This window comes from Halyomorpha halys, unplaced genomic scaffold (genome assembly GCF_000696795.3).
Source record: "Halyomorpha halys isolate HHAL.00 unplaced genomic scaffold, Hhal_1.1 Scaffold369.1, whole genome shotgun sequence".
Taxonomy (NCBI): domain Eukaryota; kingdom Metazoa; phylum Arthropoda; class Insecta; order Hemiptera; family Pentatomidae; genus Halyomorpha; species Halyomorpha halys.
In genome coordinates this window covers 30324-44178 of record NW_027106340.1, presented here as the reverse complement: position 1 = coordinate 44178, position 13855 = coordinate 30324, and the positions used below count along the sequence as shown (strand labels likewise).

The 13855-nt window shown below is 29.7% G+C and overlaps 1 protein-coding gene across 1 annotated transcript in view; it reads right to left on the bottom strand.

The window, feature by feature from the left end:
- The window catches only part of Ir25a (ionotropic receptor 25a), a 53547-nt gene that overhangs the window by 20833 nt on the left and 18859 nt on the right, over positions 1-13855 (bottom strand). Inside the window, exons 5-10 of the mRNA XM_067044678.1 lie at positions 11354-11580; positions 6720-6901; positions 6526-6643; positions 3718-3945; positions 3298-3489; positions 588-787 (exon numbers count right to left, since the gene is read on the bottom strand). Of these exons, the coding sequence (XP_066900779.1) occupies positions 588-787; positions 3298-3489; positions 3718-3945; positions 6526-6643; positions 6720-6901; positions 11354-11580 (1147 nt within the window). The remainder of the gene's footprint in view (positions 1-587; positions 788-3297; positions 3490-3717; positions 3946-6525; positions 6644-6719; positions 6902-11353; positions 11581-13855) is intronic.

The following is a 13855-nucleotide window of genomic DNA, read 5'->3' as shown; positions in this document are numbered from 1 at the left end:
TTAACACAAACAACCCAACGAACACTTTGGAAGGACGTGCACCGCCATCTTTCTTGTTTAAAAAATAACGTATTTCTTTTAGACAAAGAAAACTGGTTAGCTTGCTTTTTGTTTTAAAATAACAATTAACAATGTTAAAATTATACATAAAATAAAACATATTAAAAACCCTTTATACATCAAAATATACTATTTACACAAAAAGAGCATATTACAATATATTAGTAAATCTGATATATTTAACTTAATATATAATAGCAGTCACAAAGGGATTGTGCAAACTGTCCTGCAGATATTTCATAGAATATAATTAATTTTAGCCTGTATGGAATAAACCAATAAAACACACAGTAAAAAAAAATATTGGATGGCTTTGACATATCTTATTTTTAATTGCTTTCATTAAGCACCATTTTATATACCTGTATGAAAACATCACTAGTCTCTTAACTATACTTCATCACCACTAATTTATTTAATTTGTCTGTGATGCAGAATCCCGTCAGGGCTTTGGTAACCTTAATTCACTTAACAATTAATTAACAACACCTTAATAATAAAATAAATTAAGCACTTTAATGTTTTACCTTGTGAAGAAGTAAGCTGCTAATATACAAAGCCAGACATCATTTTCAAGTACTGTAAGAAATTTGAAAAGAGATGTTGCAGTCGTTTGCTTCTTCATTAAAATTGTTATTCCAACCAGATCATAATAGGGGACAGTGAAATCTATAACATTTTCTCGTTCAGCCATCACTGCCAATGAGCCTAAGGCAATCTCTGCTCTCTGGTAAAAGATATACAATTTATAAATTATTTTTTATGCTTAAACAAAAGAAATAAAAAAATCGTGTGAAATATTTAATATTTTTAGAACATCATTGATTGACCATGTGTAGTATATAACAGGAAGATGGTCCAGGTAGGGTAAAAATAAATCAAATAAAAAATAAACTCTTTATTATGGGTTCCTCAGGGCTAAAAAAAAAAAAATACAAACAGCTAAAATAATGTAACAAAATAAGAGAAATAGATAACAAAAATAAAAATAAACTAAGGTGAGGCTAAAAATTAATTTAGAAAATGCGAAAATCTATATAAAAATGAACAAAGAATATTAAAGAAAATAAAAATAAGATGTAAAGTGAAAAGTATAAATAAACAAGAATTACATAATAGTATTAGATAATTAAAATGCAGAGTGTCCTATTTGGTTCATTATTTTCCTTTTTTATAACCTTATTCTTATTTCTGTCCTTTATTATGCACTATATTTTTATATTTATTATTTATTTATTATTATTTCCATTGTCATTAATTGTCTAATATTTTTTATAATTCTTATTCATTTATTCTTTTCACCGTAGGTTTTAATTTTATTTCCTTTAATTTACTTCATTCATTTTCTTATAAATGTTAACATTTTTAAACTTCATTTTTAGCTATATCTTAGTTTACTTTTATTTATGTTATCTACTCTCTTTCTTTGTTAGATTATTTTAGTTGTTTATATCTTCTATAGCCATGCTAAGCCCTGCAAAGTGGGATAGAACAAGAGTTGGGCAATTATGAAACTAATATCTAAAGTTGCCATGGATACAATATTTATTTATCAATGATTCATTCATGAATAAGGGTCGTTGCCATGGAGATTTTAGTTATAGCTAATCTCTGGACAGAACATTGTCTAATAATAAATAGTTTTACTACTATTTCAGTTTTTTTAACCACACCTGGACCATCTTTCTTTTTATATTTAATATTTTTCTCTATATTAATCTTCCATGTACCATGGGGTCCTTTAGTATTATTACTCCAAACTATTTTTTCACTTTCATCGCCAAATTAATTGAATAAGAAGAAAAAACTAGGTACTTCATTATTTTGGGTAGTGATAAAGAATTTGAAAAAGAAGATAATGGAAAAAGAAATAAGAAAATTATTTTCTAATCATTCTGTACATCCTTGTACTCATTGGTTTTTATCTTGTTTTTTGTTCTTAACCCTGATGAAGGCTAGAAATTCTGGCCGAAACGTTTGCACCAATAAATAAGATTTTAAACTAATTTATGTTACTCTCACCACCCCCTCCCCCCCCTAACCATCTTCTCACTATATTGACCATCCCAACTATTAACTCATTATTATGATATCATATTTTATATCTTCTTTATATAATTTAAGAAGAACAATATAAATATCATACAGTTGCATTACTACCAAAATTAAGTTTTTGATGAAATAAATGTAGATAAATTTATGAAAATATTCATTAAATTATCAAGGGTGGCACAAATTATATTTTAATACATAATATTCGTTTGTATTTATTAAATTTAATATTAAAAAAAAAAAGAGGTATTCATTATTTTTTTCAACCATTAACAATAAATCCAATTAAGTGGAGAAGATGGTTGGGGCTGTGATCAGCAAAAAACACAAATAAACAAACAATTATTTATTCGTTCCAAAATTTCGACCTAATTTTCAGGTTCTTCATCAGGGCTATAAAACAAAAAGAGATTAACAACCTTCATTTAGAGAAACATAAAAATAAAAAAATAGACAAACAGTTTTGGAAATATAAATAACAATGAATTAAAAATTTAAAAAATAGTTGATTAATTATCATGGAGTTAGGTAGTAGCTGATTGATAACTATAAAAGATGAAATATAATATTATACAGGTAAGAATGCCGTAGAAAATAATTTTTATTATTTGATTTATAAATAAAACTAAAAGTAAATGTTGATGGCAACACTGCTTCGGGCATAAGACTGCTTGGCTTTCCTTCATTCTTAGTCAGTCAGTTTTGTGGTGTCGTTTATGAAACATACTCTTTGTCCTTATTTATTAAACCCTGCCTAAATTTCACAATGAAGAAGATATATTTATACATATCGCATCTTATGTATGTACATATCTTCTTACCTATGCAATATTATATTTCATCTTTCATTGTTATCAATCTGCTACTGTCTCATTCCATGGTTATTAATTAACTATTTCTTATTTTCAATTCATTTTTATCTATATTTCCAAATCTGTTAGTCTATTATTTCTTTTTTTATTTTTATGTTTCTCTGAATGATGGTTATTATCTCTTTTTATTTTATAGTCCTGATGGAGACCTAAAAATCAGGTCGAAATGTAGGCATAAATAATTAATTGTTTGTTTATTTGTTTTTTTGCCAAACGCACCCCCGACCATCTTCCTCACTTATTAATCTATGGTCAACTATCTACACCTCATTAGTAAATCCAGTTATTTGTTTTAAATTAATCACCTTCTTACCTTGTCTACGAGTTCTTTTATCATTCCATTCCAATTTCCATTTTCGTCCATGTTGCCAAACTGGTTGTCTGGAGCTACATATATTTCATAATCGAATCCCACCAATGTTTTTATTTCATCAATTAGATCAATGCAATACCCCTTATATTTTTTTCTTCCATCCTCTTCATACTCGATAACAAAAGGTTTTTGCTAAAAGATATAGTTCTTTTTGTTTTATTAATATTAATACAGAATTTTTTTAAAGATAAATATAATGCAATAGCTGAAGTACTTTTTAGTATAACTGATTCATTTATTTAATTTTTCATCCTGAACCAATATAGAAGGTCTAGAAAGTCATTCCTTGTTGGACTTAGATATTCTTAACATCCACAAAAATAAGAAACAGCAAAAGGATAAAATTTAAAACAAACTCACCTTCACTGTAACAACCCTGTAAACTGTAACTGCTGAAAAATTATTCATGGCAGTAGCATCTTTTAGGATAATAGGCGAAATCAATCCTGCTTTCCACGTCCCCATACTTTCTGCACTTTCAGATTGTGAATTTACAATCGTTACTTTTTCAAGCTTCATAACGAATTCAGGAAAACTGTTTCCATTTCTTTCCAATAAAAATGGAGCATATGAATAGGGTTCTGATACCTGTTAATGAAAAGATTATTAAATTTTTAAAATAAATTATAGTATTTTTTAATGATATGAAGATAGCTGACCGTAGATATATAAGAGGAGAGGATGGTCGGGGGGGAGGGGGAGGGTCAGTCAGCAGAAAAAACACAAATAAACAAACGAATTATTATTATATATATGTATATATAGTTGACCGTAAAAATTGATGTATAGGAAGATGGTCAGGGTTGTGGTCAAAGGAGAAACAAAAATAGTTTTCAACAAGTTCAATAGTTGTAAACTATTTTTGTTTCTCCTTTGACCGCAACCCTGACCATCTTCCTATACATATTATTATTATACATTATTTTATAGTTATCATTTGAATATGTCAAATGTCCAAAAGTGGTGGGAGGCTTTAGCTATTTCGGTTCATTAATAATAATGCCCATATAAGTGAAGAAGAAATAAAGTAGTCTTGTCGGCTCTTCGGAACGGCATCAGAATCAATCCAGCACATAACATGAGGCTGGGAAGGAATATTTTAGTACAAGAGCCCAAGAGGAGGAAAAAGTCAGTTATTTCACCCCAATTTTAACTATGTATAATTACTAGTCAAAATTGATGAGTCTGCCAAGTATAGGTAGGGGGAATAAAAAATGGCGGCTGTTTCAAAACATTAAAAATTAATTAACTTTTATTCTGAGCTCTACATTTTTACAACTACCAACAACAATAGAAAATCTGAGAGCATCATTTAAAGTAGAGTACATTTGCTAAAATAGCCCTAATAGAGCTATTTATGTTCAATAGTTCTCAAGGTATACCTTTTTAAAAAGCAGCATTTCATAAAAATGTTGTATGGACGTACTGAAAGATCAGTATATCTCATGAAAAACCATTTGACGTATAGATATCTATTAGCACTTAAATTAAAGTTAGTTTAATGAGCTATAAAGTACTTTATTACGTTTATTTTCGTAGGAATAGTAGTTTTCATGAAATTTACTAAAATAAATTGATTTATAGTTGTTCCTACGTCGATTCCGACTACTACAGCACTTACTAGATAAACTGTCAAAACTTCCAATTTATTATGTTAGACTGATCTACATGACTGTAATAAGGCCTATCTGGAGATATAGAATCGAACACAATCATCACAAAACCACCGAATTCCTCTCGTATCCAGTCTTACTATCCAAATTCCTCAATGGTCCTTACTTTGCCATAAATAAAATCATCCATAAAGACCTTAATGTTCCTTATGTAACAGATACAGCCCGAACTAGATATAAACCATTATAAACTCCCTAACTACCCAAAATCAAATCAGCAGAAAAAATACAAATATACAAACGAATTATTTATTTGTGCCGACGTTTCGACCCGATTTCCAGGTCTTCATCAGGGCTGTAAAAACAAAAAGACAACAACCATCATTCAGAGAGAAAAAAAAAGTTATAAAATAAATAAATAAAATAAAATAAATGATAGAATAAAAATTTGGAAATACACATAATAATGGAATGAAAATATAAATTATTTGATTAATAACTATGGACAAAAACAGTAGTAGTTTGATAACATATTATTTATATACATATAGATGTGAGTAATAAATAGTAATAACATTAATGTTCCTCATCAATGTAATATTCTTATCTACTGTATCATTTATTTATTATCCACATTTATATGTATATAAATAATATGTTATCAATCTAATACTGTCTTTGTCCATATTTATTAATCAAATAATTTCTATTTTCATTCCATTATTATGTATATTTCTAAATTTTTAGTATATTAATTTTTTTTTTTTTATTTATTTATTTTTATAATTTTTTCTCTCTGAATGATGGTTGTTGTCTTTTTGTTTTTATAGCCCTGATGAAAACCTGAAAATCAGGTCGAAACGTCGGCACAAATAAATAATTTGTTTATTTATTTGAGTTTTTTCTGCTGACCGCACCCCCTCCCTTCCCTTTCCCATCTTCTCCTCTTATAGTACTTTTTATTGAGCCAAAAATCCTTCAATTTATCATATAGTTTTGTTTAATAATGATGAGTATCTCACTAAATTATCTCATGAAAAAATGTTAGGTCAAATCTTCTAAAATATTTCTGACAGATAAACTTTTAACCTAAACTATTAACAAAGCTGTTTACAAGTAAATAAATAAGTATATTCATTCTCAAAATATATAATTCACTTATTTCATTTCTCTTAGTAGCTTCTTTGAATATTAATGTCTAGATGGCAAACAACTATTGAAAATGAAGTTTATTTTAGGTAAATCTCTTCGGTTATTAACACCTGTGGTGTGTCATTAGAATTTAGGAATATGAATGTTTGGAAAAGTCATCAGCTAGGGAAATCCCGGCTCTGGGTGTGGTCATCACATCACCCAATTTCTTAAGAAATTCATTTAATTGCAAGAAAAAAGCTTTTACTTTGGGAATCTTTTAGCTCAGCATATATAATTTAAGGACGATGGTCCAGTTTAAAAAATGGTTACTTAAATAGCAAACAGAAATTAACTGTTACAACTAAAAAATATTTACCAGTACCATATTTCTTAAATATAATTTATAATTTCACAACATTACCAATCTGAGATTTTTCATCAAATCTATTTCTTTCCTGACTATCTCCCTATCCGCCCTGTAATCGTCACAAAGAGTATAATTGAAATCTTTTGGCCAATCGTCTTCATCAAGCAGATTCCTGTATACAAAAACAAATTAATATTTCAATGACAATATTTATTTATTTGTAATAAATAACATAATTCATTAATTACTTGATTGCTAAGATGGAATGAAGAAAGAAATCAAAATAAAATGCTGATGTGATTTCTGGTTCTTCAACAAGGTTAAAGGAATTCCTTAAGCCATCCAGCCTCTCTTTCATGCCAGGTTCAGGTTCAGGTTTAACGTAGAGTATCGTTGCATTGCTGCATGAACAAGACAGCTGCCCCTTATCCTGTTAAAATAAGATGTTTGAATATTTTTAAATATTTAATCTTATTCTTTAATGCCCATGAATGGCAGATTTTTAATATTATTTATTTGGGTTTGGTGAAAATATTTTACTTGTTAAAGTATTATTTATTCAGAACTCGTTAGTTAAATTACAAAGTTTTGGGGTCATCACCCCATCTTCAGGTGTAATGCAATATAAATTACATTTATTTTTTTCAATATTAGATCAGAATTCAAATAAATCCCACCAAATCACATTTACCCTTCATCGTAAACCCATGACTTCCTTTCCCACAGTACTATTTAATTATAACTCACTTATTCCTGTTGAACAGATCTTTCACTTAAGACTACATCTAGAAATGGATGACTTGGAATCCTCATACAAGACTGAAACGCTAAGAAACTGCTGGTCAATTCTGACTATTACAACATTTACTAGACAAACAGTTTAAACTTCCAATTCATTACAGAAGACTAATCTACATGACAATAATAAGGACTATCTGGACATATGGAGTTGAGCTTTGGGATTCCACTAAACCATCGAATTTCTCTTTTATCTAATCCTTACAGTCCAAAATCCATAATGTTCCTTACTTTGTCATAAATCAAGTCAGAACCTCAATGTTCCATATGTAGCCGATTTGACCAGAACCAGATACCAATCCTTCTATAATAAACTTCCCAACCATCCAAACCCACTTGTTTCTAACTTGACTTCTCCTTTATTACCTGATGATCCTGCTAGATATCTAAAAATGAGATGACCTCGAGATCTTCCCCTCTAAAAATGTAATTGGAGTTCTATTAATGGGTAGATTCTCCATATGTTTATTTCATGTCATTTTATAACTAACAGAAAATTTACCGGTTCTATTTATTTTAATACAGTTGTAAATATCAATAAATAGATAATTAAAAAAAAATTTAGATCAAAGTACCTTTTGATCGTTATTGTGATTACAATAAGTACCTAACATTGTTTTCTTCTTTTAAATTATTAATTTACATGATATCTCTCTCTGCTTTTTCAATATTTATTATGTTATATTTAGAACTAATATTGTGAGATATATATTAAAATTTACAACACAATATTTAAAGTAAAGAGAGTCCATCATTTGTCTCCATTGTCGCAAAACTGTAATAAGGATTAGCCTTAAATCTGATACCCCAAACTTTACACTGTTCTTACCTCTATTCAATTGTTTTATTTTAAAAATTTCTGTTGCTTCTATTTTAATTTTAAGATATGGTTTAACTGTCTATATTATTCATTAATAATTATAATTTAAAAGAAGGCAATGTTAGGTAATTATTAATAAAGCTCACTAGTTATTTCAATCTAAATATTAAATAAAATAAATGTACATTGCAGTGCACCTGCAGGTGAGCCGATGGTACCAAGACATTGTGTTTTAAATAATAAGTTTTGGAAAAAGGATATTTTAGCGAGGATATGTCTAGATTAAATACTGAAATAAATTTTGATACTGGAAAAGATTATATAATAATAACACAACTACAATAAACCACTTTACTCTCTACAGAGTTTATTTTAATTTTCCAACGTTTTAATCCTTAGTCCATGATCAAGGAGACAACCTCAATTAATGAGGTGTCACAATTCATTGAAAAAATGTCCTTCACTAAAGGCCAATTGCCCACATCGGTCACTTTTTCCTTTAATACAATGCTCTGGTTATTTTTCTTTTCTGGACATATTCTTCTGCAGTTCTCCTTATTCTCTGATTATTCTTGATGTGGTGTTAATATTTGACTGTAGATTGATGTGAGGAGAAGATGGTCGGGGGTGTGGTCATCAAACATATAAATATAACTATTTCTGTTTTGTTTAACAAATTTTTTGTACTTGTATACATGCTGTCTACTGGACGTGATGGCCCTCACTCAATTTATATGGCATCTCTGCCCAGATCAGAATGTTTCTCCGTGTTTTTTATATATTTCTTCCTTTTTTCCACTCCTTCCTATCTCTTCTCTCTTGTTTCCTACCTTATTCACTTTCCTGGACATTCTATATTTATCTTTTTACTCATCTATATTGCTGGGAATCTTTTATCCATTGTACCATATATTTTGTTTCATTCTTGTGGTGTATTCTCACATTCTTCATCATAGCAGTCATTTTTACTTCTGTTTGGCTTAGGTCAGATTGTTATCTAATATGGAAAAGTTAGTACTTCACTGCAATATTTTTTAGTGTCATATTAATCTTGTTCTTTTTTCCTACAATCATATCATCTTCTGAGGTGTGTTCATGTATTACTTTTGTTCCTTTAACTTCTCAAGATTAAGAGGAGTATTTTTTTTAATTTTAACATATTTCTGAGCCGCTATTTTCTATATATATTTTAATCTCATTAGAAAATGGTCTGAGTCATAGTCAGCACCTCTTATAGTGCAAACAAAATAGACAATGCTAGGATGCCTCCTACCAATGAGTGTATGGTGGACTTGTGACAATACGTTAAAAAAATGTCTTTAACTTACGAGCCAATTACTCATGTCATAATAAAAAAATATAAGCTCAATGCATCAACAGCTTTTTTTTTTTCTTTTACTGTTGTTATTGTGTTTAGTAAGAAAAAAAAATAGTTGTTGATATATCGAGTTTATATATTTTTATTGTATGACATATATTTCATCAGCCCATAAGTGAAAGTCATTTTTTGAGGTTGTCTTCTCGATAATGGACTAAAGGCTGAAATGTTGGGAAATTAAAATAAACTTTGTTGAGAGTAATGCGGAACATTTGTAGTTGGTGTTATTATTGACATAAATCACTCTCAATTACACATTATCACAATCAATTAATAAATATATTGAATTATAAAACCAAAAAGAAAAATAGTTCAAAAAGTTTAAATATTCAAAAAGAATATTGTGCTACTGGGCAAAGAATAGGGGAGTCTAGTCTAAATTAATAAGTACTTATGATATTTTTTTTTTAAGGTTAGTGGAGTAATTTTTACTTCTATAAAACAGATTTCTCCCGCCTCCTTCACAATTTCTGCCAACTACCCCCTTCCTCTTGTCTATGACTGTATACATTACTATACTATAGGATTCTATCAAAGATACAATACTTTATTTAGCTGATATTAAATCGGTAAACACTAGTTTACATTACAATAACAGAAGTTATTGAGTAAATTTTACTAATGGTTACTTTTTATTTATTTATTTATACAATGAATCTACAGCCCTTGCAGAATTAATTCTCATGTGGAAATACCAAGAACCAAATTGAGCATTCGTTAATAGGAGACATGCTAGCAATGTCTATTATGTTTGCAGTTTTAGAGCTGCTGACTGAGACTCAGGCCATTTTCTGATAAGATTAAAATATAAACAGGAATTAGCGACACAGAAATATGTTAAAATTAAAAAAAATACTCCTCTTAATCTTGAGAAGTTAAAGGAACCGGCAGTTTCTGGACTTTTTGAAGAAACCCTGACACAAGATATACATGAAAACACCTAAGAAGAAAAAAATCAATGTGACATTAAGAAATATTGCAGTGAAAGCATTTACTATTCAATATTTTATAACAATCAGGCCTAAGCTAAGCAGAAGTAAAAATGGCTGGTATGATAAATGTGAAAATACACTACAAGAACAAACAAAACATATGTTACTATGGATAAAAGATACGCAGTAATATAGATTAGTAAAAAAAAAGATAATAAACTAAAATAAATATAGAATGTCTAGAAAAGTGAATAAGGTAAGAGCAAGAGAGAAGAGATTTGAAGATGCCGTCTAAATTGAATGGGGGCCATCATAGATAGGTAGCAGGCATACAAGTACAGAAAATATGTTAAACCAAACAGACATAGTTACCGGAAATAGTTGTGTTTATTTGTTTGATGACCGCAACCCCAACCATCTTCTCATATCGATCTGCAACTATTAACTATTAACACCTCATCAAGAATAAAGATGCTTAATCGGAAAATAAGGAGAACTGTAGAAGAATATGTCCAGAAAAGAAAAATAACCAGAGCATTGTTTCAAAATAAAAAGAGATGCTGGGAAGTAAGGAGTTCGGAAGAGATAAGATAAAATTTCTTTCCTAAAGAGACTAAAAAGTTTTAAAGGATATTAATTTAAACCTTAAACTAGATTTTTTTAAAGGATAAAGATGGAAATCTTGTCAGAGATCATACTGCTATCATCAATATTAAAATGGGTAATTGTACCAGGATTATTTTCTTATGGCTACTTTCATCGGGTTGTTAACATAAAATATTTTACTTGGATTAATTCTCACTCATGTTTGAATTTTACAATTGATTTAAAGCAAATGAATTTAGGTTTATGCAAATATAATTGTTATATTAACCGAGTAGCCCACCGAGACAATCTGGTAATAAAGAATTTTATTTACCTTTCATTCTGAACTTTTAATTACGCTTCACATACCTGAGTAATTACATGCCAGGCAAATTTCTTTCCAAAATACTGTTTTTTACTTGCAGTATCAAGAGCCATTTTAATTGTTGACAATCCTCCAAGTATGAAAAAATTCACAATGTCTAGATTTCTGAATCTCATCAGCTGGTTTTCGATACTATCTGCATTATGTACATGAACAATTATGTGTCTTGTGGCCATGTTAATAAGAAGTGATTTGTACTTGTATTCCATCTCTACAAGAAATAACAATACAATATTTTTTTTTTTTTATTTTAAGCATTCAATGTATGAATAAGCAATAAAACAAAAATTACATAAAACATCACAATTCCTGTTCCTGGATAGTTGCAATGAGGGTTCACAGAAATAATCTTTATAATAACCTGACTCAAAAATACAGAATACACTAATAGAAATACTTATGCCAAATAGAGATGCCTTCATTGCTGGTTAAGTCAGGTAAAACAGGCCTGATTGAATATATTTTAATTTTTATTTGGAAAATAAAGAGTAATTTATTTATTTTAAAAAAGTTTATTGACACAGAAAATAAATTGCACATTTGAATTGGAAATAGAATTAACTTTTGGATATCAAATTAGATTTTCTAAAACATTAATGACTTTATTAGGTGAGGAAATAAAGAAGGGAATCTCTTGTTATTTTTCAATTTTGAAACTACTTACCTTGCATCTCTGTCCAGAAACTCAAAAATTTGAATTTACAAAACTCCTAAAAATTATTTCTCGATGGTTATGAAAATTGGCTTTGTACATTAAGGGAGAAACAGCGCTTTCAGGTTTTTTAAAATAAAGTTTGCATAAAATATTCAGAAGGATGTGTTAAGGGTAGAATTTTGATGGCTACACTATATAGAATAAAGGGAACTGTAACCTCATAAATATGATTCAGGTGATATCATAGTGGCGAATTAGATGAGCATGTAAAGTGGTAGGGCTTAGGAACAAATGAATCCCTAAAAAGTTAATAAATATACCAGTTGGAATCGTTAGACTAACATTCATTAACATAAAAAATTAAATCAATTATTAAAAATAAATACAAGTTTGAATTACTATGTTTTCCTATACTTATTGAGGGTGTTATCACAAGTTATTATCCGTGGATACAAACTAAATTAAAAAAAAAAAAATGCCTTAGCTACTGTTTACATTGGGACCTGCTTGTGTATCCGATTGTATTTTTAAAATATATAATTAGTGTGGAACAAAGGGGTGGTTGAAAATGTGAGACCATTTCTGTCAAAAACATGCATATATTTTCTTTATTCAAATATTAATTCCCTGAAGGGGCAACTGTTGTTAGTGTGTTAGTTGAATAATTATTTTGATTATATAAGATAATAACAGAACATGGGATGGTCTCATAGATAACAGAATATGGTTTATCTGGTGATAGGGTTGGAAGTCTCGCTGTCGCAATTACTTTTGCATCCTATGGCTGCTTCCCTTGTCCAGGTGTGTGGTGAGCAAAATTGTGAAAACCATGAAAGAATAGGTCTGTCTCAATTGGTGGCTTGCCAGCATCTCCTGGACTCTAGCATGATGCTAGGGGCAGGCCAGGTCCTAGCTTGCATGATGCTTAGTTTGGGGCGGCATTGCAGTATTCAGAGTCTTCTGGTGTCCGTGGCAAGGGATGGGAACAGAATATGAGACCCCCGCCTTTATACAAATCAAAAAAGGAACCGAAAATATCGGATACCCCTTAACATTTGTTCCAAATAGTTCTCTTTTTCACTTCCTTTTATGTTTTGCATGAAAACCTACACTAGTCCATAGCAACTCTATTTCTCCTGCCACAAATATAAAACATGAGTATACCCACTGTAATAGTCTCTTCAACGCTGGACTTCACCTTCAAGGAAATAATTACAACTGTCTTGAGAACCTTCCGTCTTCTTCCAACGCCGAGGCAAGAGGCCCTTTTGTTCACCCTTCAGGTATTTTGTCTCTCTATTCTCATTTCTACAGCCTTCTTGACTTACTTAACCATCATATATTAGGTAATCCATTAAAAATACTGATCTTACAGGTAAATGTTTGAGGGATAGACTGAATCATATGTGGGGGGATAGCATAAAGATTGATCTTGTGGATTTGGGTTTGGACAGGCGTCACTAGAAAGATGCATGTATACAGCATTTGATAGTATCAGCATTAAATATTTGAGTTTCCTGAACCTTTGTCATTATTATTTTAGGATTTCAAACTTTCTTGACTATTGCCAGAATTATTCACCTACCTGGACCAAAGTCAAGGGTTAGGCTCGGATTTTAAACTATATTAAAAACAAGTATTCTAAGTTTCACCACTTTTGCGCTGCGACCATTAGGCGCACAACCTTTCAGCGAACAGGTCGGTTTTCATTCTTCTTTTTTGTTTTCTTTCCCCTTTCTTTATTTTACTCTTTCCCTTTATTTTACTTTTATCTTATTTTACTCTCTCCCCCTTATTTTCTCCACTTTTATCCATTTTCCTTGCCCGCGTT